Source organism: Grammomys surdaster, unplaced genomic scaffold (assembly GCF_004785775.1).
Source record: "Grammomys surdaster isolate TR1022 unplaced genomic scaffold, NIH_TR_1.0 211, whole genome shotgun sequence".
Taxonomy (NCBI): Eukaryota; Metazoa; Chordata; class Mammalia; order Rodentia; family Muridae; genus Grammomys; species Grammomys surdaster.
In genome coordinates this window covers 4394726-4414984 of record NW_021604656.1, presented here as the reverse complement: position 1 = coordinate 4414984, position 20259 = coordinate 4394726, and the positions used below count along the sequence as shown (strand labels likewise).

Genomic DNA, 20259 nt, shown 5'->3' with positions numbered 1-20259 from the left:
TGTTTACTTGGCTCAATCAATGGGCGAGCGGACGCTCCCCGCGCCGGACTACTATTGGTCAACCTCTTTCTCCTGCCCCGCCCACGGAGCCGGGAACTTGCTCCCTGCGGGGAGGGGGCGGGCCCCGTTGCGTCGCCGATTTCTGGTTGGACTGCGGGCGCGATTCGGCCTCTAGGTTCGAATTTCTAGGCCTTCGTAGGATGCCAAGCTGCCAATTAGGGCCGAGCCTCTGCCGAGGAGTCGGAGGTGGGCCCTTTCGGGAGCCACGCCCGGGAGACCAAACATATGATTGGATTAAGGAAACGTCAACCATGCAGCTTTGCGATCTGATTGGGTGACTGGATGGGGGCGTGACTGAGTGTCTGGTTCCCCGATGGGATTTCTAGGGTTTTGTTGCGGACATGCTGTGTATCCTGCCGGCTTGCAGGTAGCTCGGTTAGAACGTGTGTCCTGCTGTCGTCCCTTGGGTTAGGTCAGCTGCTTCAGAAGGGGACACGTCCAAAGCGAGCAGAGGACCGAAGGAGGGTATTGCCTTCCCAGCGGCGCTTGCCTCCAGCCCAGCCGCACCCCGCACCCCGCACCCCGCCCCCGCAGCCGGATGTTGTGATTTCTCCCCTCCCACCCGTCCGGCGCCTTCGGCCTCTGCTGCCTTATAAGGCAGCGCTGCCACCCCAAGTCGTTGAGGATGAGTTCACACCCATTATACAGGTGGGGAGCTGAGGCGCTGGATGTTGAGTGGCTGGCTGCACACGTTGACTGGGGGGAAAACAGGTCCGAATGTTTGCACCTCAACACTGTATAGTTCAGTTCCCCACTTCCTCCTCACCACCCCTTTTCGCACAGCAGGAAACGGAGGCTTGTCCAAACTCGGGAATTAAGGAACAACCGGATTCAACTACGTGGTTTTGATCCATATTCATTCATTACTGCAAAAAATACTGCCACTGCTTTTTTTTCCCCAGGCACCCAGCCAGGTGCCAGATATAGTGGTAACAGCAAGAAAACCAAGCTTACGTACGAGCCGGGAAGGAAGGTGGTAATGACCCTATAAGTGAGCCCGTTAATGGGTGGTTTCAGAATGTATGCTACTAAAACAAAGCTAGAGACATCGCTTTATGGTAGAGTGTGCTTAGCATGCCCAGCCCCCCCCCCCCCCCCCAGTTCATTAAAGAGATCGGAGTGGGCTCAGGCTGTGACATTTGAGAAGATCCAGAAGAGGCACAGCGCCTAAAATTAAGTTTGGCGAGGAGAAAAGCATAACTGGCTCCAGAATCCAGTGGTGAGCCAAGAGCAAGGGTGTCAGCCAGTCCGTGGAAGGCGTTGTGGTTGACAGAGAAGGGTTTGTTCTGTGAAATGTGACGCTCCTGGAAGGGTGATTTGTATTTACCAGTGATAGCTCGGACTAGTAGATGATTAAGCACCGAGTGAAGACTGTCATGTCCAGGTGAGACCTGACAGCTAGTGAGAATGTGCACCTGCGAAGCTTTGACGGCATGGAAGGTGGAAAGAACCGTCTGGATAGAGAACGCCTTCTACATCCTCGAGGATCCTGGAGCTGGCTCGAAGGCTCAGCTGGTAACGGCGCCTGAGGGCAGCAAGCCTGACCGTATATGAAGACCTGACCTCGACCTTGGAATTCGTCTGGTGGAGGAAGTCCGTCAACTGTATTTGTTGTCCTGTAGCTACACACGATAAGTTCATATAAGTAAACAGATCGATTTAAACAATTGCAACATGAACGGGGGTCAGTAGAGGAGGGAAGGGTGCTTCATGTATATAGCAGCACCTAAGGGCAGAGTGTCTGTAGAACTTACAGTGGTCATGGGGGTAGGCTGGGGGAGCAGGAAGTGAGGATATCGTCTTGATGGAGCCTGGATCCAGGATGCCATTGGACTTTTGAAGGCACTAGGGAGTCGTGGAGGCAGATATTAAGAAGAGTAGATTTACTTATCTAAAGGGCTCTAGGCTGCCCTGCAGGCTGGGCTGTGAATGGCAGACAGTCTGTTTTGGTGTCCAGTATCTCAACACTCTTCCGTCTGGGAGAAGTCCTTCGAGAAGCAGAAGCAAGCCCTGACTCTAAGAAAATCAGGAAGGAGAGAGAGAATTTACTCTCTTGGGTCCCTGGTAACAGATTGTGTCCCAATGTTTCCAACCAGGTCTTTGAAGTCAAGGAAGGGGCCAACAGAAGATAGCTGGAGGCCACTTAAAATTCATTGTGGGAGGAGTGATGGTGATGGTGAGGTGTGTGTGTGTGGGGGGGTGAGGGCTAGTGGACACTGGTGTTAAGCCAGCATTGGGGAATTCAACAAACTGCCCTCCAAAAGTTGTCCAGTCTCTTCCTGGTCTTAAATTACTCAGAATCTGGTTAGGCTGCTTGCAACCAAGTATTTGGCTAAGACAGGAAGTAGACCTTTTGGGATGATACCCTGTAGTACCCTGTACTGGGGTGACAGCTGGGCCATGTAAACAGCTGAGTCGAGACCATTGTTTAGCTAGAACTAGGAGGAGGAGAAGGAAAGAGACCAGTCACGACTCCCAGGTTTTAGAGATGTTTTTAAAAAGGAAAATGTAGCATAGTCCAACCCAGTTCTAGCTTCCTGAACCAATGTGCCGATATGGGCTACTTACATTATAGTTGATCCAAAGGCAGCTGAATCGCCCAGAAGCTAACCCAGCATAGGTGAGGACGTAGGGAGCTGCACACCCAGCTCCCTGCCCAGTGTGCGTACAGCCCAGCCAGAGTCCATTTTCCCTGGGAAGTTGTTTCCTGCTCATAGAACATGTGAATCTTGAAACTGAGAGTCTGAAGCCTGAGAAGTCTCATTAGTTTCCCTGATCTGTGAAACATTCCCCCCCCCACACACACACACCCATCTCCAGGAGGGAACGTTTCAATTTGGATGAAATAACCACACAATAATGTCAGAGGTGCATTTCCTGGAATCCGGCCTGTAGAAGTCATTGCACTCGGGCCAAAGAAATAAACATCAGGGTTAGTGAGTGCAGCGTTGTTCAAAACGGTGCACTAATTGAGCAAGGAAAATTTGGTCATTTCCTGTAGAGCGATGTGCTCCTCCTTCCTCCCTCCCCTCTCCTCCCTCCTCCCTCCTCTCTTTCCTGCCTCTCTTTCTTTCAAGAAGCTCTTCATATCTGTCACCCAGCCTACCTGGTCTTAAACTTGGATCATAGGCAACCCTGCTTGACCTCCCTAGTAAGGACTGTAAGTCTGTGCCATGACACCCAACCAGGTTGCTTATTTTTAAAATTGCCAACTGTGCCAGGTGTGTGGTACACGCCTTTCATCCAGGCACTTGGGAGGCCAAGGCAGGCATATACAACTTCTACAGTGTCCCTGGCCTTAAAACCTAAAAGGGCATTCATACCCTAACGTCCCCACCCCTTGAATGGTGGCAGGATGGCCTGCTTGAGTTCAGATGAAAAGAATGCAGCCGACATGACATGTCATTGCAAACACGACGAGGCATCCAGTTTCATTTCCTGTGCCTGACATAATCAAAGAAAAGAGACTCCAGGCTCCTCCAGATGGCCTACAAATGTGCTATTTGATCTGGGCCCTGTTTATCCCCCCACTCTCTACAGTTCTTTGCTCGGTGCACACTGGCAGCCATACATGTGATCTTTCTTACCCTGAAGCTGTGTTTCTCAGTACCGTAGCCAGCAGCCACGTGTGGTTGTCAGCATTGTCACAAGTGAAAACCTGTAAGGGTCTATGATTCATGGAAGAATGATATCCCAGACTCAAAAATGTAAACACAAAGACTGTTTTATACTGCATGCTGGGGTCTCCCATTACCAGAATAGGGAGACACCCAAGTGAGCTCGCAGACCTGATTTAAAGCACATTAAGGGAATTCTGGGGTAGGCGACCTCTATGGTAATCTGTTGGGTTCATCTCTACAGACATTCCATTACCAGGGTATAGGGGCTGGAAACTTGCTGGGGAGGTCTGGAAACTGCTGCTGACCCAGTGTCCTTGCATCAGGCCAGGTGGAGAGGCAGCTTCTGAGGTCTGGACTTGCCTGAAATTGGAAACAGATTTAGGCCTTGTGTTTTTAACTGCCCATTTGAAGCCTGTCATAGAATCAGCCTAGCCTTCTCAAACCAGAATCCGGTTCCTCAGTCCCCCAAAGCCAGAGTTCATGTGTTTGTAGTCACATAAGAGATCCATCAGGTTGAGCTATTAGCTGAAAGGAGAGCTGCTTCTTGGCAGGCTTCACTATGTCAAGCAGGGTGACTGGGGAAGTAACGGGGCCAAGGTGTGGAGGACGATGGACTGGGTTCTGCTTGATCCCCCAAATTCCTTTTGAACAAGTACGTCCTCATACCCCAAGTCTCTGCTGAAAGAGAATGGGGCTAAGTATGGCCCGGGCCTGTAATCCTGCTTAGAGGGCCTGGCCGGAGGCGTGAGGGTTCAAAGCCAGCCTAAGGTTACTCGATCTCTGCATGTTCATGAGTATCAGACGTCTAAGAATAAGACCTTGGTGTTTTCCATTCCGTGAGCCCCCAGCCCGGCTTTGCTGGGAAAGAAGCCAAGACACAGAGCGGGTTTTTATCTGCCCTGGTCCACAGCAGGGGATGGAAGAAAACTAAATGTTCAGAGGGAAAAGAAGACAAGTGTAGCAGTGGCTGAGAGTGTGACCGTGTGGTAAAGCTTTTCTATTCTCCAGTGGGGGGAACAATGACCAGACTCTGCCTCCCCTGTGTGTTTCCATCCCAAGCAACATCCCTCCAGTGGCAGCACCCACTCTTTCCAAAGGATCCCCGAAAGTCAAGGGTCAGAGAGGCTGACCCTTGACCCAGGAGCATGCAGTGGGCATTGGGCCTAATGGGACCCCAGGTTGCCTCTCCCACCCCTGTGGTTCTCACCCACTCTCTCCCAAGGGCATCGTTTATAAGCCTCAACCTACTTAGTGCATCTCAAACTCTTGCATGAGCTAAGACATCTGATTTTATTTTTTATTTTTTATTTTTTTTTGGTTTTTTGAGACAGGGTTTCTCTGTGTAGCCCTGGCTGTCCTGGAACTCACTCTGTAGACCAGGCTGGCCTCGAACTCAGAAATCTGCCTGCCTCTGCCTCCCAAGTGCTGGGATCAAAGGCGTGCGCCACCACCGCCTGGCAACATCTGATTTTAAATAAGATCGCCATAATCAAAAAGGGCATCTACCTTCCAAAGAATTTGCAAGACACAGGTGCTCCTGAATTCAAGTGTCTCTGGAGGCGTGGTTTCAAAGGCTGTGTCACTCAAAATCTCTATCCTGTATCTGACTCCACCTTTGAGCATTTTGTTTGGTTTTAGCCATTCTGGGCCAAACTCCAAGGCCTTGAACCTCAGTAAGTGCCCTGTTGCTGAGCTACACCCCGGAGCCCCCATCTTTGTTTTTAATCTGTTGTGTTTATTCTCTGCTGGAGATGTTTAAAAGAGATGCCAACGTTTCCAGGCTCACAAATGTATGCACAATACTCCGCAGACAGACAAACGTACAACCTTCCACAGACAGAGCTCCAGCTCGATAGCACCAGCGCCTGGACCACCTTTAATTTCCTGGAACTCAAAGGGAGGGCTGTAGAAATAAAGATGGAGAAGTTTGAAAGTCCAGTCAGTCGTGGACTGGAGTGCCGGCTCGGTGGGTAAGGTGCTTGTTGTTCAAGGAAGCCTGAGGATCTGAGCTCAGATCTCCAGCGCTCATTCAAAAAGCCAGGTGTGGCATCCCCTGTAACCCCTGCACTAAGGAGGCAGAGAGGAGGGTCCCTGGGACTCGCTGACTCAGTGAGCTCCAGATTCACTGAGAGACCTTGTCCCCAAAAGAGAAAGGGCTAGGGAGACCTCTCCTCAGTTATGAACGCAGTTCTTGCCAAGTTCAGTTCTCAACACCCATGCCAGGCACAACAACCTGTGACTGCTACAGAAGATCTGGCACCCTCTTCTGGCCTCTGCAGACACCTGCACACACATGCATATAAACACACATGCATTAAGACAAACAAACAACCCACGGCAGCCTGGAGAGACAGCTCAGCAGTTAAGAGGTCCAGAGTTCCATCTGCACTGTAATGGAATCTGATTCCTTCTTCTGGTGTGCATAAGTATATATATAGTATATATATATATTAAGTAAATCTTTTTTTTAAAAAAAGATTTATTTATTTTATGTATATGAGTACACTGCAGCTGTCTTCATACGCACCAGAAGAGGGCATCGGATCCCATTGCAAATGGTTGTGAGCCGCCATGTGGTTGCTGGGAATTGAACTCAGGACCTCTGGAAAAGCAGTTAGTGTTCTTAACCACTTAGCCATCAATCCAGCCTACAATTTTTTTTTTTTTTTTGGTTTTTTTCGAGACAGGGTTTCTCTGTGTAGTCCTGGCTGTCCTGGAACTCACTCTGTAGACCAGGCTGGCCTCAAACTCAGAAATCTGCCTGCCTCTGCCTCCCAAGTGCTAGGATTAAAGATGTGCGCCACAACTGCCCAGCATAAATCTTTAAAAAAAAAAAAAAGGCAAGCTGGTGGTAGTGGTGCACACATTTGATCCCAGTATTCTGGAGGCAGAGCAGGAAGATCTCAGAGAGTTTCAGGCTAGCCTGGTCTACATAATGAGATCCAAGACAGCCAAGGCTGGAGAGAGAGACCCTATCTCATAAGATAATGATAATAATAAAAAGGAGAGTGACTGAGGAAGAAACTTAACATCAACCACTGGCCTCACACGTGGGAACATGGGCACCACACAGAGATATACACATTCCCCCACACACAAAGTTGGGAATGGGGGAGGGGCACAGTTATGTACTCCATGACAGTGTTTTGGTTGAGGACCCCTTCAGAGTCTGTGAGCTAGTGACTTAGTGGCTGTCTTAGCTTGCACAAGGACATTCTGTGGCATTCACGTATTGACCATCAGCTACCAACGCATGTCTCTGGGGATGTGTCCCTGCCAAGTGACACGTGACTGTTTCCAGGCAGTAGGGTAAATAAAACTGGGTATTAGTCAGGTGTGACACATACAGAAGTGAGGGAGTCCCGCTCTGCAAACAAGCAATGGCTCCGTAAACAGCAGGGAATTCACTAGTAAGCCTGCAGGGTTCACAGAGTCAATCGGAGGTAATAACGTGAAACCGGAATGGATACGGTCCACGGGAGGGCAGGAAGCACGAGGATCAGAGGAGCAGGTGCCTGTGGCTGAGATGCCATCCCAGGCCTCTCTGCCCTGTCTGCAGTGCCTACTAAACCTCAGAGCTCTCTAATCTAGCTCCAAGATGAATTGCTCTAAGCCAGCTGTGGGAATTCCCCTTGGCCTTGCTAGAGATGGTTTAAGGGTGTCATGTGACCAAGTGTGGCCAATGAGCTGTGAGGAGAGGTTTGTTTGCTGTTCTTCCTTCTTTTCTTTTGTGTGTGTGTATGTGCGTGTGTGTGTGTGTGTGTATGCGTGTGTGTGTGTGTGTGTGTTTGCTCGCGCGCGCGCGTGCGAGTGCACATGCCATGCAGGGAACAGTTTGGGAGAGTCCTTTCTGTTCTCTCTTTCTACCATGTGGAACCTCCGGCTCAGACCTGGTGCCCTTCCCTCTGAGCTGTCTTGTCAGCTCTTGCTTCAGCTATCTGAGAGATCTTGAACCTCCCGTCTCTGCTTCCCGTGTGCTCCACCGAGTCCAGCTTCTGCTTAACAGTTTTGTGGAGTCTTCCTCATTTCTCAGAAGCAGCTGAAGTGGACAGCGCTTCCTCACCTGAGCAGCAGTGAGTGAGCTTACATGTGATTCTTAGAACCTCGGCAGCCATCGTGTGACCATAAAGGAAGTCCGCCTGAAGATTTTCACACCGAGAGCCATGAAAACCAGGAAAGAACCAATTCAAAATGGATCAAAGACTGGAATAGAAGACCTAAAACTTTGATTTTGTTACAGGATGTAGGTTAAACTAAGATATGTGTACTGGCTAGGGCTTTCTGAAAACAACTAGCACGGAAATACCCCAAGGACCAACAAATGAGATTAAGTGAAAAATAAAGGGTTTATGAAAGCAGGGTGATGGTGGTACACCCTGTGATCCCAGCACTTGGGAGGCAGAAGCAGCAGGTCATAAGAGTTTGAGGCCAGCCTGGTTTACACAGAGAGGTCCAGGACAGCCTTGGCTACACAGAGAAACCCTATCTCAAATAAATAAACAAACAAAAAATAAATAAAATAAATTTGAAAATGTTTCTGCATAGCAAAGGAAATAACCACCAGACTACACACCAGTGAAACAAACCATCAAGTCAGTGAGTTAATGAACTGAACAGACAATTTTCACAAGAAAAAGTGTAACTGGCTAATAACTACAAAGGAAAACACACACCACCTTTAGTTCATCCTGAAATACAATTACGGCTGCTTTGAGGTTCTGTCACCCCAGTCAGAAAGGCTGTCACCAAGAAAACAAACCACACCAGATGATGCTGTGCAAGCAGAGAAACAGGAAGCTCCCTCTATTCACTGCTGGTAGAAATGTAAATTTGTTCTGCCACTACGGAAACCGGTATGGGGGTTTCTCAAATAACTGGAAATAGATTTACCGGATGACCCAGCTACACCACTTGGGGTTCCTGGAGGACTCTGTGTCAACATACCACAGAGATACTTAGCATTCAAGTTTATAACTGCAGTAGCCACAACAGCCAAGAAAGGGAATCAAGAGATGAACAGATGAAGAGAATGTGGTTTGTGTATACAACCCAGCTGGGAAGAGCAGCAAAGCCATGACATTTGCAGGAAAATGGAGACAACTAAAATCACTATGCTAACCCAGACTCAAAAAGACATACATCTAGATATCTTGTTTCGCTCCTATACGGAATCTATATGTTAAAAAGTGTGCATGTGTGTGTGTGCCCGTGTGTGTGCCCGTGTGTGTGTGTGTGTGTGTGTGTGTGTGTGTGCGTGCATGTGTGTTAAAGCTAGAAAGAGAATCCTGAGAGGAAAAAAGGATCTTAAGGGAGGGGGAATAGAGATAATAGCATGATTATAAAAAAGTCAAAAGGTCCAAGCATGGTGGCTAGTGCCTTTAGTTTTGTCACTATGACAGGCAGTAGGCCCCCAAATGCCCAGGAACATCCACCATTGGTCCATGGTGTGTTATAGCTCTGAGGAGAAAGGTATCCTGGGTTTAGTAACCAAGGAACATCACAATGTCACACTGCACAACAAACCTCACACAAGAGATTTATTGGGAGAGATACAAGAGGGTAGCTGCCTCTCGGTGGTGGAGGAGCAGCAGGGAACAGAGCCCGAGGCAAGCTTTATACAGGGTTTCTTGGGGGTGGAGTTTTCCGGAAAGGGGATTGGTGAAATCTTGAGCTCAGGGATTGGTGGGGTTTGGTGAGTTTTCGGATCCTGAAGTGAGCTTGGACCTTTTTCCCTACACATGCATCTCATAATCCAACACCCCACTTCCTACATGGAACCCCATGCTCACCACAGTCCACCTTTGACTGGCTGAATTTAGGCTCCTGCATAACCTTGAAGCCCTCCCCTCCCTTTCAACTGTAAAACTCTCTTCGATTGCTGTGGTGATACACTTCTATCATTACCCCAGTTAGGAGGTGGAAGCAGGGAAATTGAAAAGTTGGGTCAGCCTAGACCAAGTCCCTCTCTCAAAAACAAAACAAAAAAACAAACCACGCCCTCTATGGTACAAACCAGTTCCTCTTCCCTACAGGACTGGCCCTCCCCCAGGAGGAGGTGGTTACAGGGTCAGGTCCCCCGCCAAGGTCTGCGCTGGTGTAACCCGGGACTAACAGGGTTCTTTCACTTTGGTCAGCTCTACTGTGTGACTCAGTCTGACTTTTGTGAAGGCTAACATTATGATGACTGCTAACTTTATGTTTAAAAGTTTAAAACGTCTGTGCTTAAGAAAACTATAAAGCGAAATTAGACCTCCACATGTTAAGGACTGTTAAGGCTTAGTTTTGTTTTGTTTACTACTGTTTCGGCTTCTATAAACAAGCTTGTTTTGCTCCAGAGGACCCTCTGCTTGCACTAGAACAAATCGTAAGGTTGTATTCTTTGCCTTTATAAACCCCTGACTGAGGTGGCTCGGCATTAGGGTGGCAGCATTAGGGAATCCAAAATTGCCAATATAGACCTGGAGGTAGTATCTGAAGAAAAGCCTCTTCCTTGTTAAAATTTATTACTGGTCAGACTGGTGAGTCTCTGAACGACCCCAGACCCATAACCCTTTCTTCATGTCCTAGTGGCAGTCACCAAAAGTTCCTTTTGAAGCCAAAAGTTGAATAAGTGCCCCGTGCCTCCGGCCTTCTGTTTGCGAAGCTGACCACAGCCTTCCTCTCTTCCCACAGCATCGGCAACCTGTTACCTTCTGCCTTCATCGTCTAAAAAAAGAAATCACCTATGAGGATTTTCCATCCTCCCTTCCCTGTTCGCTTGGCGTTTTCTTTTCAGACTGTCCGGGATCAGTGATAGATGCACACCAACAATCCCGGACCCTTGGGGTGGGGGGCGGGGCCTGGTGGCTCATGCCTTTAATCCCTGCATTCAGGAGGCAGAGGAAACCCTATTTCTGAGTTGTAGTCTAGAGATGCCATGCTCTGATTGGCTCTTGAACTGAGAGGGTTCCGCTGGCAACTCTGGAAACCCACGAGGGAGGGTTCTTGTTGAGCAAGATGAATGCCGCTTAGGAAAAGCCGCAGTCCCCCACTCCCCATCTCCCTCCCAGCTCTGTGGCTGCAAGGCAATGTCCTTTGATTTAGCACTTGGCTCCGGAAAGAGTACAATTCTGAGATGATAGAGTTCTTCATCCCCACGTATTTCTGCCTGCTCCTAGTGACCCAAGTTAACCGTGATTGAGGTTACTTTGTAAAACATTTTCTTGAGGTGCCAGGAATCGAACCCATGCATGCTAGACTAGCTTTCTGCCACTGGGTCACATGCTTCCACTGAGGAGTCACATCCCCAGTCCGTTTGTGAGAGCATTTTGCCAATGTAGTTGACCATTGTGGCACAGGACACTAGGGAGGCTGAAGCAGGCAGGAGAATCACAATTAAAGGTTAACCTGAGAAACATAGTATCTCAGAAGGAAAAGAATTTTGCAAATGTAATTAAGGGCCCATTTTGGGTCTCGCTACATAGCCCTGACTGTTTTGGAACTCACTATGTAGACCTGGCCTGGAACTCTACATCCTGGGACTAAAGGCATGTACCACCATGTACTCGCATGGGAGTATCCTTGATGGGCCTGACCTAGTCAGATGAGCCCTGAAAAGGGACCAGAATTTTTCTGGCCAAGGAGACACAAAGTGCGAGGCAATTCAATACAGGGGAATTCTCTGCTCCGGGCTCTATTTTATTGTTTTTAATTTTTAAAATTAATTTGCTTAGCCTGCATACACTGTCTTGCCTGCATCCATGCCTATGTACCATGTGCATGCCTGAGGCCAGAAGAGGCCAGGAGTGTCAGATCCTCTGGAATTGGAGTTACAGACAGTTCTGAGCCATCATGTAGGTAGCCGGGAATAGAACCTGGATCCTTTGGATTTAAGTGTCTATACCTGCTGAGCCACCCCTCCAGCCCTGACAGTGGCTTTAAAGTTAGAGGAATCAGGTGGCCAGAAATGTAGGAATCACACGTAGCCGTGGCCGACAGCTAAGAAGAAGCTGGGACATCTGTCCTGCAGGCACATGGAAGTAATTTCTGCCCGGGATTGGGAGGGGAATCTCACTTCAGAAGCTCCAGAGTCCTCGCCTTGAACCTCAGCTTTCTGATCCTCTGGGCAGACAACTGTGCAGCACCAAGTGTTTACCCATGGGTCTGTGCATCCATAAACATAGTTTTAGGGGGACATTGTTTTAGGGTGATCAGAGTGTGGTAATTGGTCACGCAGCAGAAGGAAGCAAGCATGCTTCATGAAAGTCTGTAAGATTGTGTAAGCAGGCTTTTCTTCAGTCATTCTTACCTTACCCTCAACAGGACCTGGAACACCATCCTAGTAAAATCAATGTCCTCCTGCTCAGGAGAGGGGGGCAGGAACCCAGCTCTTCAGTGCTCCACTCCTCCCAGTCAACTCCCTGCTCACAAGGGTTCTACAGCGCTGTTCTGCTGGGCTTTCCATGAAGCCTGTGCCTCAGGCTCAACAGGGAGCTTGACTGCTCTCCACCTCCGAGGCTTCCGAGACCTTTGCCCACATCTATTGATCTTCATTCCTGGTCAGGCAGCAGGGCCATCGACGGACGCCATGACAGCTCTGTTGTTCCTGGGGTCTCTGCTGATGAGTCTGGATTTGACACTTGCGGTAAGGACTGTGGACACTGGGATTGGACCAGAGTGTCGGTGATGGCCTGTTCCAGCTTTGGACTCTGCCTGTCACCTGCTAGTTCAGGTGTCTGAGAGACTTGTGTGGGGGGAAGGCACAGCCAGCTCAGAAGGCCCAAACAAAGGAGGTAGCAGTCCATGCTGGTGGCTATGAGGACACAGACTACATTTGTGGGGGAGACAGTGAGAAGAGAGAGGAAGGCCACGTTTTGTGAGGAAATCCTGTACTTCGGGGAGGTGGCAGGAGGTTGAGGCCTGATACTGGATCAAGGAAAGTCTGACACTGTTGGCAATGTTCTGGCCTTCTCTCTCCGGTAGGGTCCACCCTGGAAAGGCTCCAAGGAGTTCAAGGACGGAGCTGACGGGCCCACTGTGGGTAAGTGACCTGGCTCTTCTTCCTAATCTACTCTGTGGGGATGAGTGTGCTTCAGCCTGTATGGTCTCCAGGCAGCCTCAGGCCTCTGGGGCAGAGGAGGGATTCTGATCAAAGGTGTTCTGCTGACATCCAGACCTGGGTGCCTACGATCAGATCAGATGATAGCAGATCCAGATGTGGGCCTGGAGGGCAGGGCTTGGGCTTTCCTGGATGCCTGTGTTACAGCCTGGCAGGTACTCAGCAGTGGGGAGATATATCGGTGATGTCATCACACCCGTACAACCAGCAAGTCTTCCCCAGTTCCCCCATCTTCCTCCCTTTCCTTTCAACACATCTGGAGAACATCAGACATAACTGGTAGAGTTTAGACACTCAGTGAGTGATGGGAGCCAGAACAGAGCTCCTGACTCACCCAAGATCACCCAATGTCTCGAAACCCTAGCTTTCTCACTTGTGAGTTCACTCTCTGCTTCATTCCTTCCTCATCCATAAAACTATACGGTTGTTGAAGAGACATGAGCTCCCCATCCTAGTAAAGAACTTCACCTAGATGCTGCTGCCCGAAAAATGCCTTAAAACTTCAGCTCTTAGGCCAGGTCAGAGCTCACCGGCAGAGTGCTCACCCAGCGGGCACACATACCCGGGGTTGATCTGCAGCACTCAGGGAAAAATCCTTTTTTTTTTTTTCAATTTTAAAGAAAAAATTTTTGGGCTAGAGAGAAGGCTCAGTGGTTAAGAGCACTGAGTGCTCTTCCAGAGGTCCTGAGTTCAATTCCTAGCAATTCTCACAAACATCTGTAATGGGATCTGATGCCCTCTTCTGGTGTGTCTGAAGACAGTGACAGTGTGCTTACATACATAAAATAAATATTAAAAGAAAGAAAGAAAGCAAAATTCTTTTTTTAAAGGTTTATTTACTTATTTTATGTCTATGAGTGCTCTATGCAAATGTACATCTGCACGACAGAAGAGGGCATCAGATCCCATTACAGATGGTTGTGAGCCACCATGTGGTTGCTGGGAGTTGAACCCAGGACCTCTGGAAGAGTAGACAGTGCTCTCAACGCTGAGCCATCTCTCCAGCCCAAGAAAAAAAAATCCTTAACTTTTGGTAAATTTGTCTTAGGTGAAGGGTCCCACCCCCATTCTTCCCCAAACCCTGCCATTTCAATCTGACCCCACAATGGTCCCCTGTCCTAAAGTTCTAGGACTCTCTCTCTTTTTATCACCCTGTTGCTACAATGACACACACACACACACACACACACACGCACACCACACACACACACAAGCAATACATGATTGTTGAGCACATAGTAGGCACTGGACTCAATGTCCTAAGCATAGCCACTAAGCCTCATGGTGTTCCCCTGAAGCAGACAGTGATTTCGTTTTCATTTTCGTTTTGAGATTATAATATAATCACAGCGTTCCCCCTCCCCTTTCTCCCTCCATACCCTCTCACAGCCCCAATACAGTTCTTTCTTATGATTAATTATATTCTTCACAGCTACCCTGAACATCAAGTTCACAAATTCTATTAGGTTCCGTGAGCCTCTGGCTATGCCGTTTTCATCAACCATTAACATGTAACCTTGTTACATATGGATTCTGTTTAAAGACCTTATTCAGTGTACATGTTGTTGATCCATTGATGATACCTGAACAAGGTGTCCCTCACACATTTTCTTCATAAGGCGCCCACAGCTTCTTGTGTTCTTGCAGGTAGGAGCTCCAGGTGACACTTGAGCACACAGATAGAACCACTCTTTGTCCCCGAAGTACTGGGGATTGAGCCTTGTGTATGCCAGGCAGATGTTTGGCCACTGAACTAAAACCCTGTCCCTCTTCAAAGAGTGTGTGTGTGTGTGTGTGTGTGTGTGTTTGTGTGTGTGTGCCCACGTGTGTCCATGTGTGTGTGTCTGTGTGTCCATGTGTGTGTGTCTGTGTGTCCATGTGTGCATGTGTGCGCATGTGTGCATGTTTGTGTGTGTGTGCCCATGTGTGTCCATGTATGTGTGTCTATGTGTGTGTCCATGTGTTGTGTATGTGTGTATGTACACGTGTGTGTATATATATGTGTGTGTGTGCGTGCATGTGCACACGTGTGTTCGAGCATCTTCCACTGATCCACACAATTCCATAGAGACCATGAAGGCACTGCAAGCTCTGGCAGTTTGTGTGGCTTTCTTTTGCCTTGTGGTGTTTTGTTAGCAAACACTACACTTCTGCTCTATATCCTCAACCTCAATCACAAGTATTGGGTTGGAGGGTTACAAATAAATGTTTACAAAGCAGGCAGATTTGCAAATGTAAAGTCAGTGAATGATGAAGATTGGCAGCTGCATTACTGTTGCTAGTTTACTAAACCAAAGATGGTTAAGTGACCTAAATATGTATGTATGTAGTATGTATGTATGTATGTATGTAGTATGTATGTATGTATGTATGTAGTATGTATGTATGTATGTATTGGGGGTTTTTAGGGGGAGAGGGAGACAGGCTTTCTCTGTGTAATAACCCTGGCTGCCCTGGAACTTGTTCTGCAGACTAGGCTGGCCTTGAACTCACAGAGATCCACCTGCCTCTGCCTTCCAAGTGCTGAGATTAAATGTCTGTGACCTAAATCTTTAATAAGCACAACTTTGTGACAAGCACACAGATTTACTCAGGATCAGACTCCAAGTCAGATATCTATTTCAGCTGTCTGACTCTAGAAGGCAACTTCCTAAGCAGGGTGCAGCCTTGAAGGCATAGCTGTCCTTTTTACGAGCCAGCCTGGGTGAGGCCGAGCTTGGGCAGCTGGGCCCCCGGGCAGGACTCAGAGGTGTGGTGTTCCTACAGTTCTCACTGTGGACGGGAAGCCCTGCCACTTTCCCTTTCAGTACCAACGTCGCCTGCACCACAAATGCATCCACAAAGGACGGCCAGGCTCCCAGCCCTGGTAAGAATTTCTAGTAGGGGTTAGGGGAGGGGCCTGGATGAAAGGGATTCTGCCTAGCTGTCTAAGAAAGTGTTTGGGCAAACGGTGAAAAGGTGTGTGTGTGTGTGTGTGTGTGTGTGTGTGTGTGTGTGTAGCAGGGCTAGTCTAGCCAGCCTCAGGCAATGCAGGAAAATGTCATCTAACCTCCAGGTGTGCTACCACACACAACGTTGATGAGGATCAGCAATGGGGATACTGCTTGGAGCCCAAGAAAGTGAAAGGTATGTCATGCCAGCCCCAGGTGGCTCAAGGCTGCATGTGCCCTGCTCCTCCATCCATTCCCACATAGCTACTCGGTATCATCAGATGCCAGACGGGATTCTGGGCCCCGCCCCTTCCTTTCTCCTACAGCATCCTTTCAATAGTCAGAGGAAGAATTCTGGGGAAAGAGGCCACCATTGTCCAGATGAGCTTAAGGGTCTAGAAGCTTGGGGTTCCATGGTTCTATGACAAGCAGGTGCAGGCAGGGCATTGGTCCCTACATGTGTCATTCCGACTCCAGGTGATTCTTTCTTGTGTCCCACCTCTCAGACCATTGCAGCAAGCACAGCCCCTGCCACAAAGGAGGGACATGTGTCAACACCCCCAATGGCCCGCATTGTCTCTGTCCTAAACACCTCACTGGGAAACATTGCCAGAAAGGTAAGAGGAACCACCTCCTGGCAAGAGGTCCCTGGAGTCCTGGAGCTCTGCCATGGTCCCACTGGCTTTCTTTTGTCCCCAGAGAAATGCTTTGAGGCTCAGCTTCTCAAGTTCTTCCATGAGAATGAGATATGGTTTAGAACTGGGCCAGGAGGCGTGGCCAGATGCCAGTGCAAAGGTCCTGATGCTCACTGCAAACCGCTGCCCAGTCAGGGTAAGTGGGTGTGGAAGGACTGTGGGGAGGAGGACAGAGACGCAAGAGCCTCTGGTAGAAGGCTGGGTAGTATGATGTGATGTACTCAAGGAGGGCTCAGTTTGCACCTTCCCCAGCTTGCAGCATCAATCCGTGCCTTAATGGGGGCAGCTGTCTCCTCGTGGAGGACCACCAACTGTGCCATTGCCCTGCAGGCTATGCGGGACCTTTTTGCGACTTAGGTGAGTAGGACCTCATGTGGGAAAGGCTTCCTGAGGTGGAGAGAGAGAAATGAAATGTGAACCAGAGGGCACCAACGGACCCATCCCCTGACTGCAAGAAACCCCTTCTCTCTCTAGACCTTAGGGCGACCTGCTATGAAGGCAGGGGTCTCAGCTACCGGGGCCAGGCTAGAACCAGTCTGTCGGGTGCACCGTGTCAGCCCTGGGTCTCGGAAGCCACCTACCCGCACATGACTGAGAAGCAAGCCCTAACCTGGGGCCTGGGCCACCACGCATTCTGCCGGTTCGCTTTGCGGGAAGGGACTGGGCAGGGCAACTTGCTTCTCCTTAGTGCCCTCGGGGTATCCCCGTGTTCTAACAGTGCTCCCTCTTGAGATTGCAGGAACCCAGATAATGACACACGTCCATGGTGCTACATCTGGAGTGGCGACAGGCTGAGCTGGGACTATTGCGATCTGGAACAGTGCCAGACGCCAACGCACAAACCTCTAGCTGATCTCCCTGAGCGTCAAGACGTGCCGGTGTCCTGGCCTCCCATACTGCAGATGCCCCAGTCTTCGTCCCAGGCACTATCTCTGTCCCAAGAGCTAGATGGTTAGTCAGAGGAGGGGGTCCAGGCGCTGAGGACATGCCTCTCTTATTCCAGGCAGCCTGTGGCAGGTATCTATTGCCTCAGCCAGTCTCTCCATCCACAGACTCGGTCGAGCATCAGACTTTTCCGTCCAGGACCAGCACATTGGGCTGCGGTCAGAGGTTCCGCAAGCGACTGTCCTCGCTCAGACGTGTGGTGGGCGGACTAGTGGCTCTGCCTGGATCGCACCCCTACATCGCTGCGCTGTACTGGGGCGACAACTTCTGCGCGGGCAGTCTCATCGCCCCCTGCTGGGTGCTGACCGCGGCTCACTGCCTGCAGAACCGGCAAGCGCCACCCTCGGGGACCCCTAGTCCGCTCCTACCGTACCAGCACCCTACTCTCCCCCCACGTCCCCGTCATTCTTGAGCTCCCTCGAGGGGTTGGAAACAGGGGCGCCTCCAGAACATTTGTAGCCGGTCTGAGCACGCTGTCTGTCCCCCACCCGGTCGCAGGCCAGCGCCCGAGGAACTGAGAGTGGTACTTGGTCAAGATCGCCATAACCAGAGCTGCGAGCGGTGCCAGACTCTGACTGTGCGCTCCTACCGCCTTCACGAGGGCTTCTCCTCCGTCACCTACCAGCATGACTTGGGTGGGGTGGCCCTACAGGGACAGGGAGAAAGGATGGGGAGGGCTGCGGCCCTATGTCACCCTCTAACCCTTGTCTCTCGGGGTAGCACTGCTGCGCCTGCAGGAGAGGAAAAACAACAGCTGTGCGATCCTGTCGCCTTATGTCCAGCCGGTGTGTCTGCCCAGTGGCCCGGCCTCACCCTCTGAGACAGTGCTCTGCGAGGTGGCCGGCTGGGGTCACCAGTTCGAGGGTAGGCACAACTGTTGGGAGTTGGTTGGAGTCTTTTGGTTATCTGAGTGTGCACCTTTGGTAGGCTCCGATGAACCTGGGGGACACGTTTCACTGACATGACAGTTGTAAAACACACTCAGGACCCTTGCTTCTGTAGTGTGACTTTCCCAGAATCTAAAATTCTCTGTTCGGATTCCTGAGTCCCTTGAGGTTTGTTCTAGTTTGCCTTCTATTGTGGCGAGAAACACCATGGCCAAAAGGTAGGAAAGGGTTTATTTGACTTCCAAGGTTTCAAGGTTGCCATCTGCCATCGGGGAAACCACAGAAGGAACTGGAGGCAGGAACCGAGGCGGAAATGGGAAGGGACACTCCTTGCTGCCTTTCTCTTCATGGCTTGCTCAGCTTTCTTTTTAAAAATTCATTTATTTTTATATGCATGTGCATCTGCCTACATGCATATGTATGTACCATATGTACACCTGGTATAGGGGAAGCCAGATCTGTAGTACAGGTTGAAAACCATCACGTGGGTTCTGGGAACTGAACCAAGTCCTCTGCGAGAACAGCAAGTGCTCTTAACCTCTGAGCTATTCCCAACACCGCTGCTTGCTTGCTTTTCTCTCCTCTTCCTCCTCCTCCTCCTCCTCCTCCTCCTCCTCCTCCTTGTTTTTGTTATCAAGACTGGGTTTCTCTGTGTAGTCCTAGCTGTCCAGGAGCTGTCCAGCTCTGTAGACCAGGCTGCCCTTGAATTTAGAGAGATCTACTTGCTTTTGCCTCCTAAATGCATCTTTTTTTTTTTTTTTTTTTTTTTTTTGAGACAGGGTTTCTCTATGTAGCCCTGGCTGTCCTGGAACTCACTCTGTAGACCAGGCTGACCTCGAACTGAGAAATCCGCCTGCCTCTGCCACCCAAGTGCTGGGATTAAAGGATGCGCCACCGCTGCCCGGCCCAAGTGCACCTTTTAAAAGCATACATACACCTTTCTGGCTCAGCTTTCTCTCTTGTACAACCCGGGCCCACCTGTTCAGGGCGGCACTACTCACAGTGGGCGGGGCCCTCTCATGTCAACCATTAATCCAGAAAGTGCCTCATAGACATAGCCCTAGGCCAATCTTCCGGAGGTATCTCCTCAGGTGAAGTTCCTTCCCCTCAGATGACTCTGGATTGTGTCAAATTGACAGACAGTAACCCAGCACAGGATTACAGAGACACTTGAACTTTCTTGTGCTTCTTTTGGGCTCCAAATTATAAAGGCTTAACCGGGACTTTGTCCCCACGCTGGAGCAATGGAGACAATGGAGAGAACTATTCTGGGAGCCAGGTTCTGAGACACTGTGTGGGAGAGGATAAGAGGTGCTTCCTGTGTCTTAATCCCAGCTCTTGTCTGGTCTTCAGTGTCCTTGCCATGAACTAGTTATTGGATGATCGCTGTCACTCAGGCTTGCTGTAAGGGAGCCATGCTGGGGTAGGTGGGGAATTGTCTGGGAGCTGGCCCACACAACAACCTCAGGTCCCCCACCCTCTGGTTTACAGGGGCTGAAGAATACGCCACCTTCCTGCAGGAGGCACAGGTTCCCCTCATCCCCCTGGATCGCTGCTCCAACTCTAACGTGCATGGAGACGCCATCTTGCCTGGAATGCTTTGCGCTGGCTTCTTGGAGGGAGGCACCGACGCCTGTCAGGTCAGCCCTGGGGTCCTGGTTTGTACCTTCCCCCCTGCCTGACAACTATAGGGCAAGAGCCATGTACTGCCTGTTCCCCACCCAGGGTGACTCCGGGGGTCCTCTGGTATGTGAAGAAGAAGGTGCAGAGCGTCAGCTCACCCTTCGAGGAGTCATCAGCTGGGGCTCCGGCTGTGGTGACCGTAACAAGCCCGGGGTCTACACTGATGTGGCCAACTACCTGACTTGGATCCAGAAGCAGACTGCTTCATAAGTAATCAGGGCTTGTCCTTCCCTCTTGTGTGCTCCCGGGACGGGATGGTGGATACGGCACGATGAGCCACAGTGAAGCTAGTGCCCGGGTATCAGGGGCACAGAAACAAAATAAAGTGCTTTGAAAACGTTC

The 20259-nt window shown here is 50.0% G+C and overlaps 1 protein-coding gene and 1 long non-coding RNA gene across 3 annotated transcripts; one reads left to right on the top strand and one right to left on the bottom strand.

Moving 5' to 3' along the window:
• Nucleotides 1-9204: 9204 nt before the first annotated feature.
• LOC114624965 lies at nucleotides 9205-12180 on the bottom strand. The gene is made up of 2 exons (XR_003711984.1): nucleotides 11968-12180; nucleotides 9205-10385 (listed from the first exon to the last, which is right to left on the bottom strand). It is a non-coding gene; the product is annotated as an uncharacterized LOC114624965 (long non-coding RNA).
• A 7-nt stretch (nucleotides 12181-12187) lies between these two features.
• F12 (coagulation factor XII) lies at nucleotides 12188-20259 on the top strand. Of its 2 annotated transcripts, none has more exons than XM_028772161.1 (14): nucleotides 12188-12303; nucleotides 12642-12699; nucleotides 15544-15643; nucleotides 15833-15903; nucleotides 16214-16324; nucleotides 16407-16538; nucleotides 16655-16759; nucleotides 16877-17042; nucleotides 17142-17353; nucleotides 17455-17677; nucleotides 17846-17982; nucleotides 18068-18211; nucleotides 19726-19874; nucleotides 19960-20259. In XM_028772161.1, exons 1-14 carry the CDS (start codon nucleotides 12247-12249, stop codon nucleotides 20125-20127), a joined length of 1833 nt encoding a protein of 610 aa, XP_028627994.1. In that variant the 5' UTR covers nucleotides 12188-12246; the 3' UTR covers nucleotides 20128-20259. The 2 variants fall into 2 exon arrangements, with proteins under 2 accessions (XP_028627994.1, XP_028627993.1); XM_028772160.1 differs by having other exon boundaries at nucleotides 17440-17677.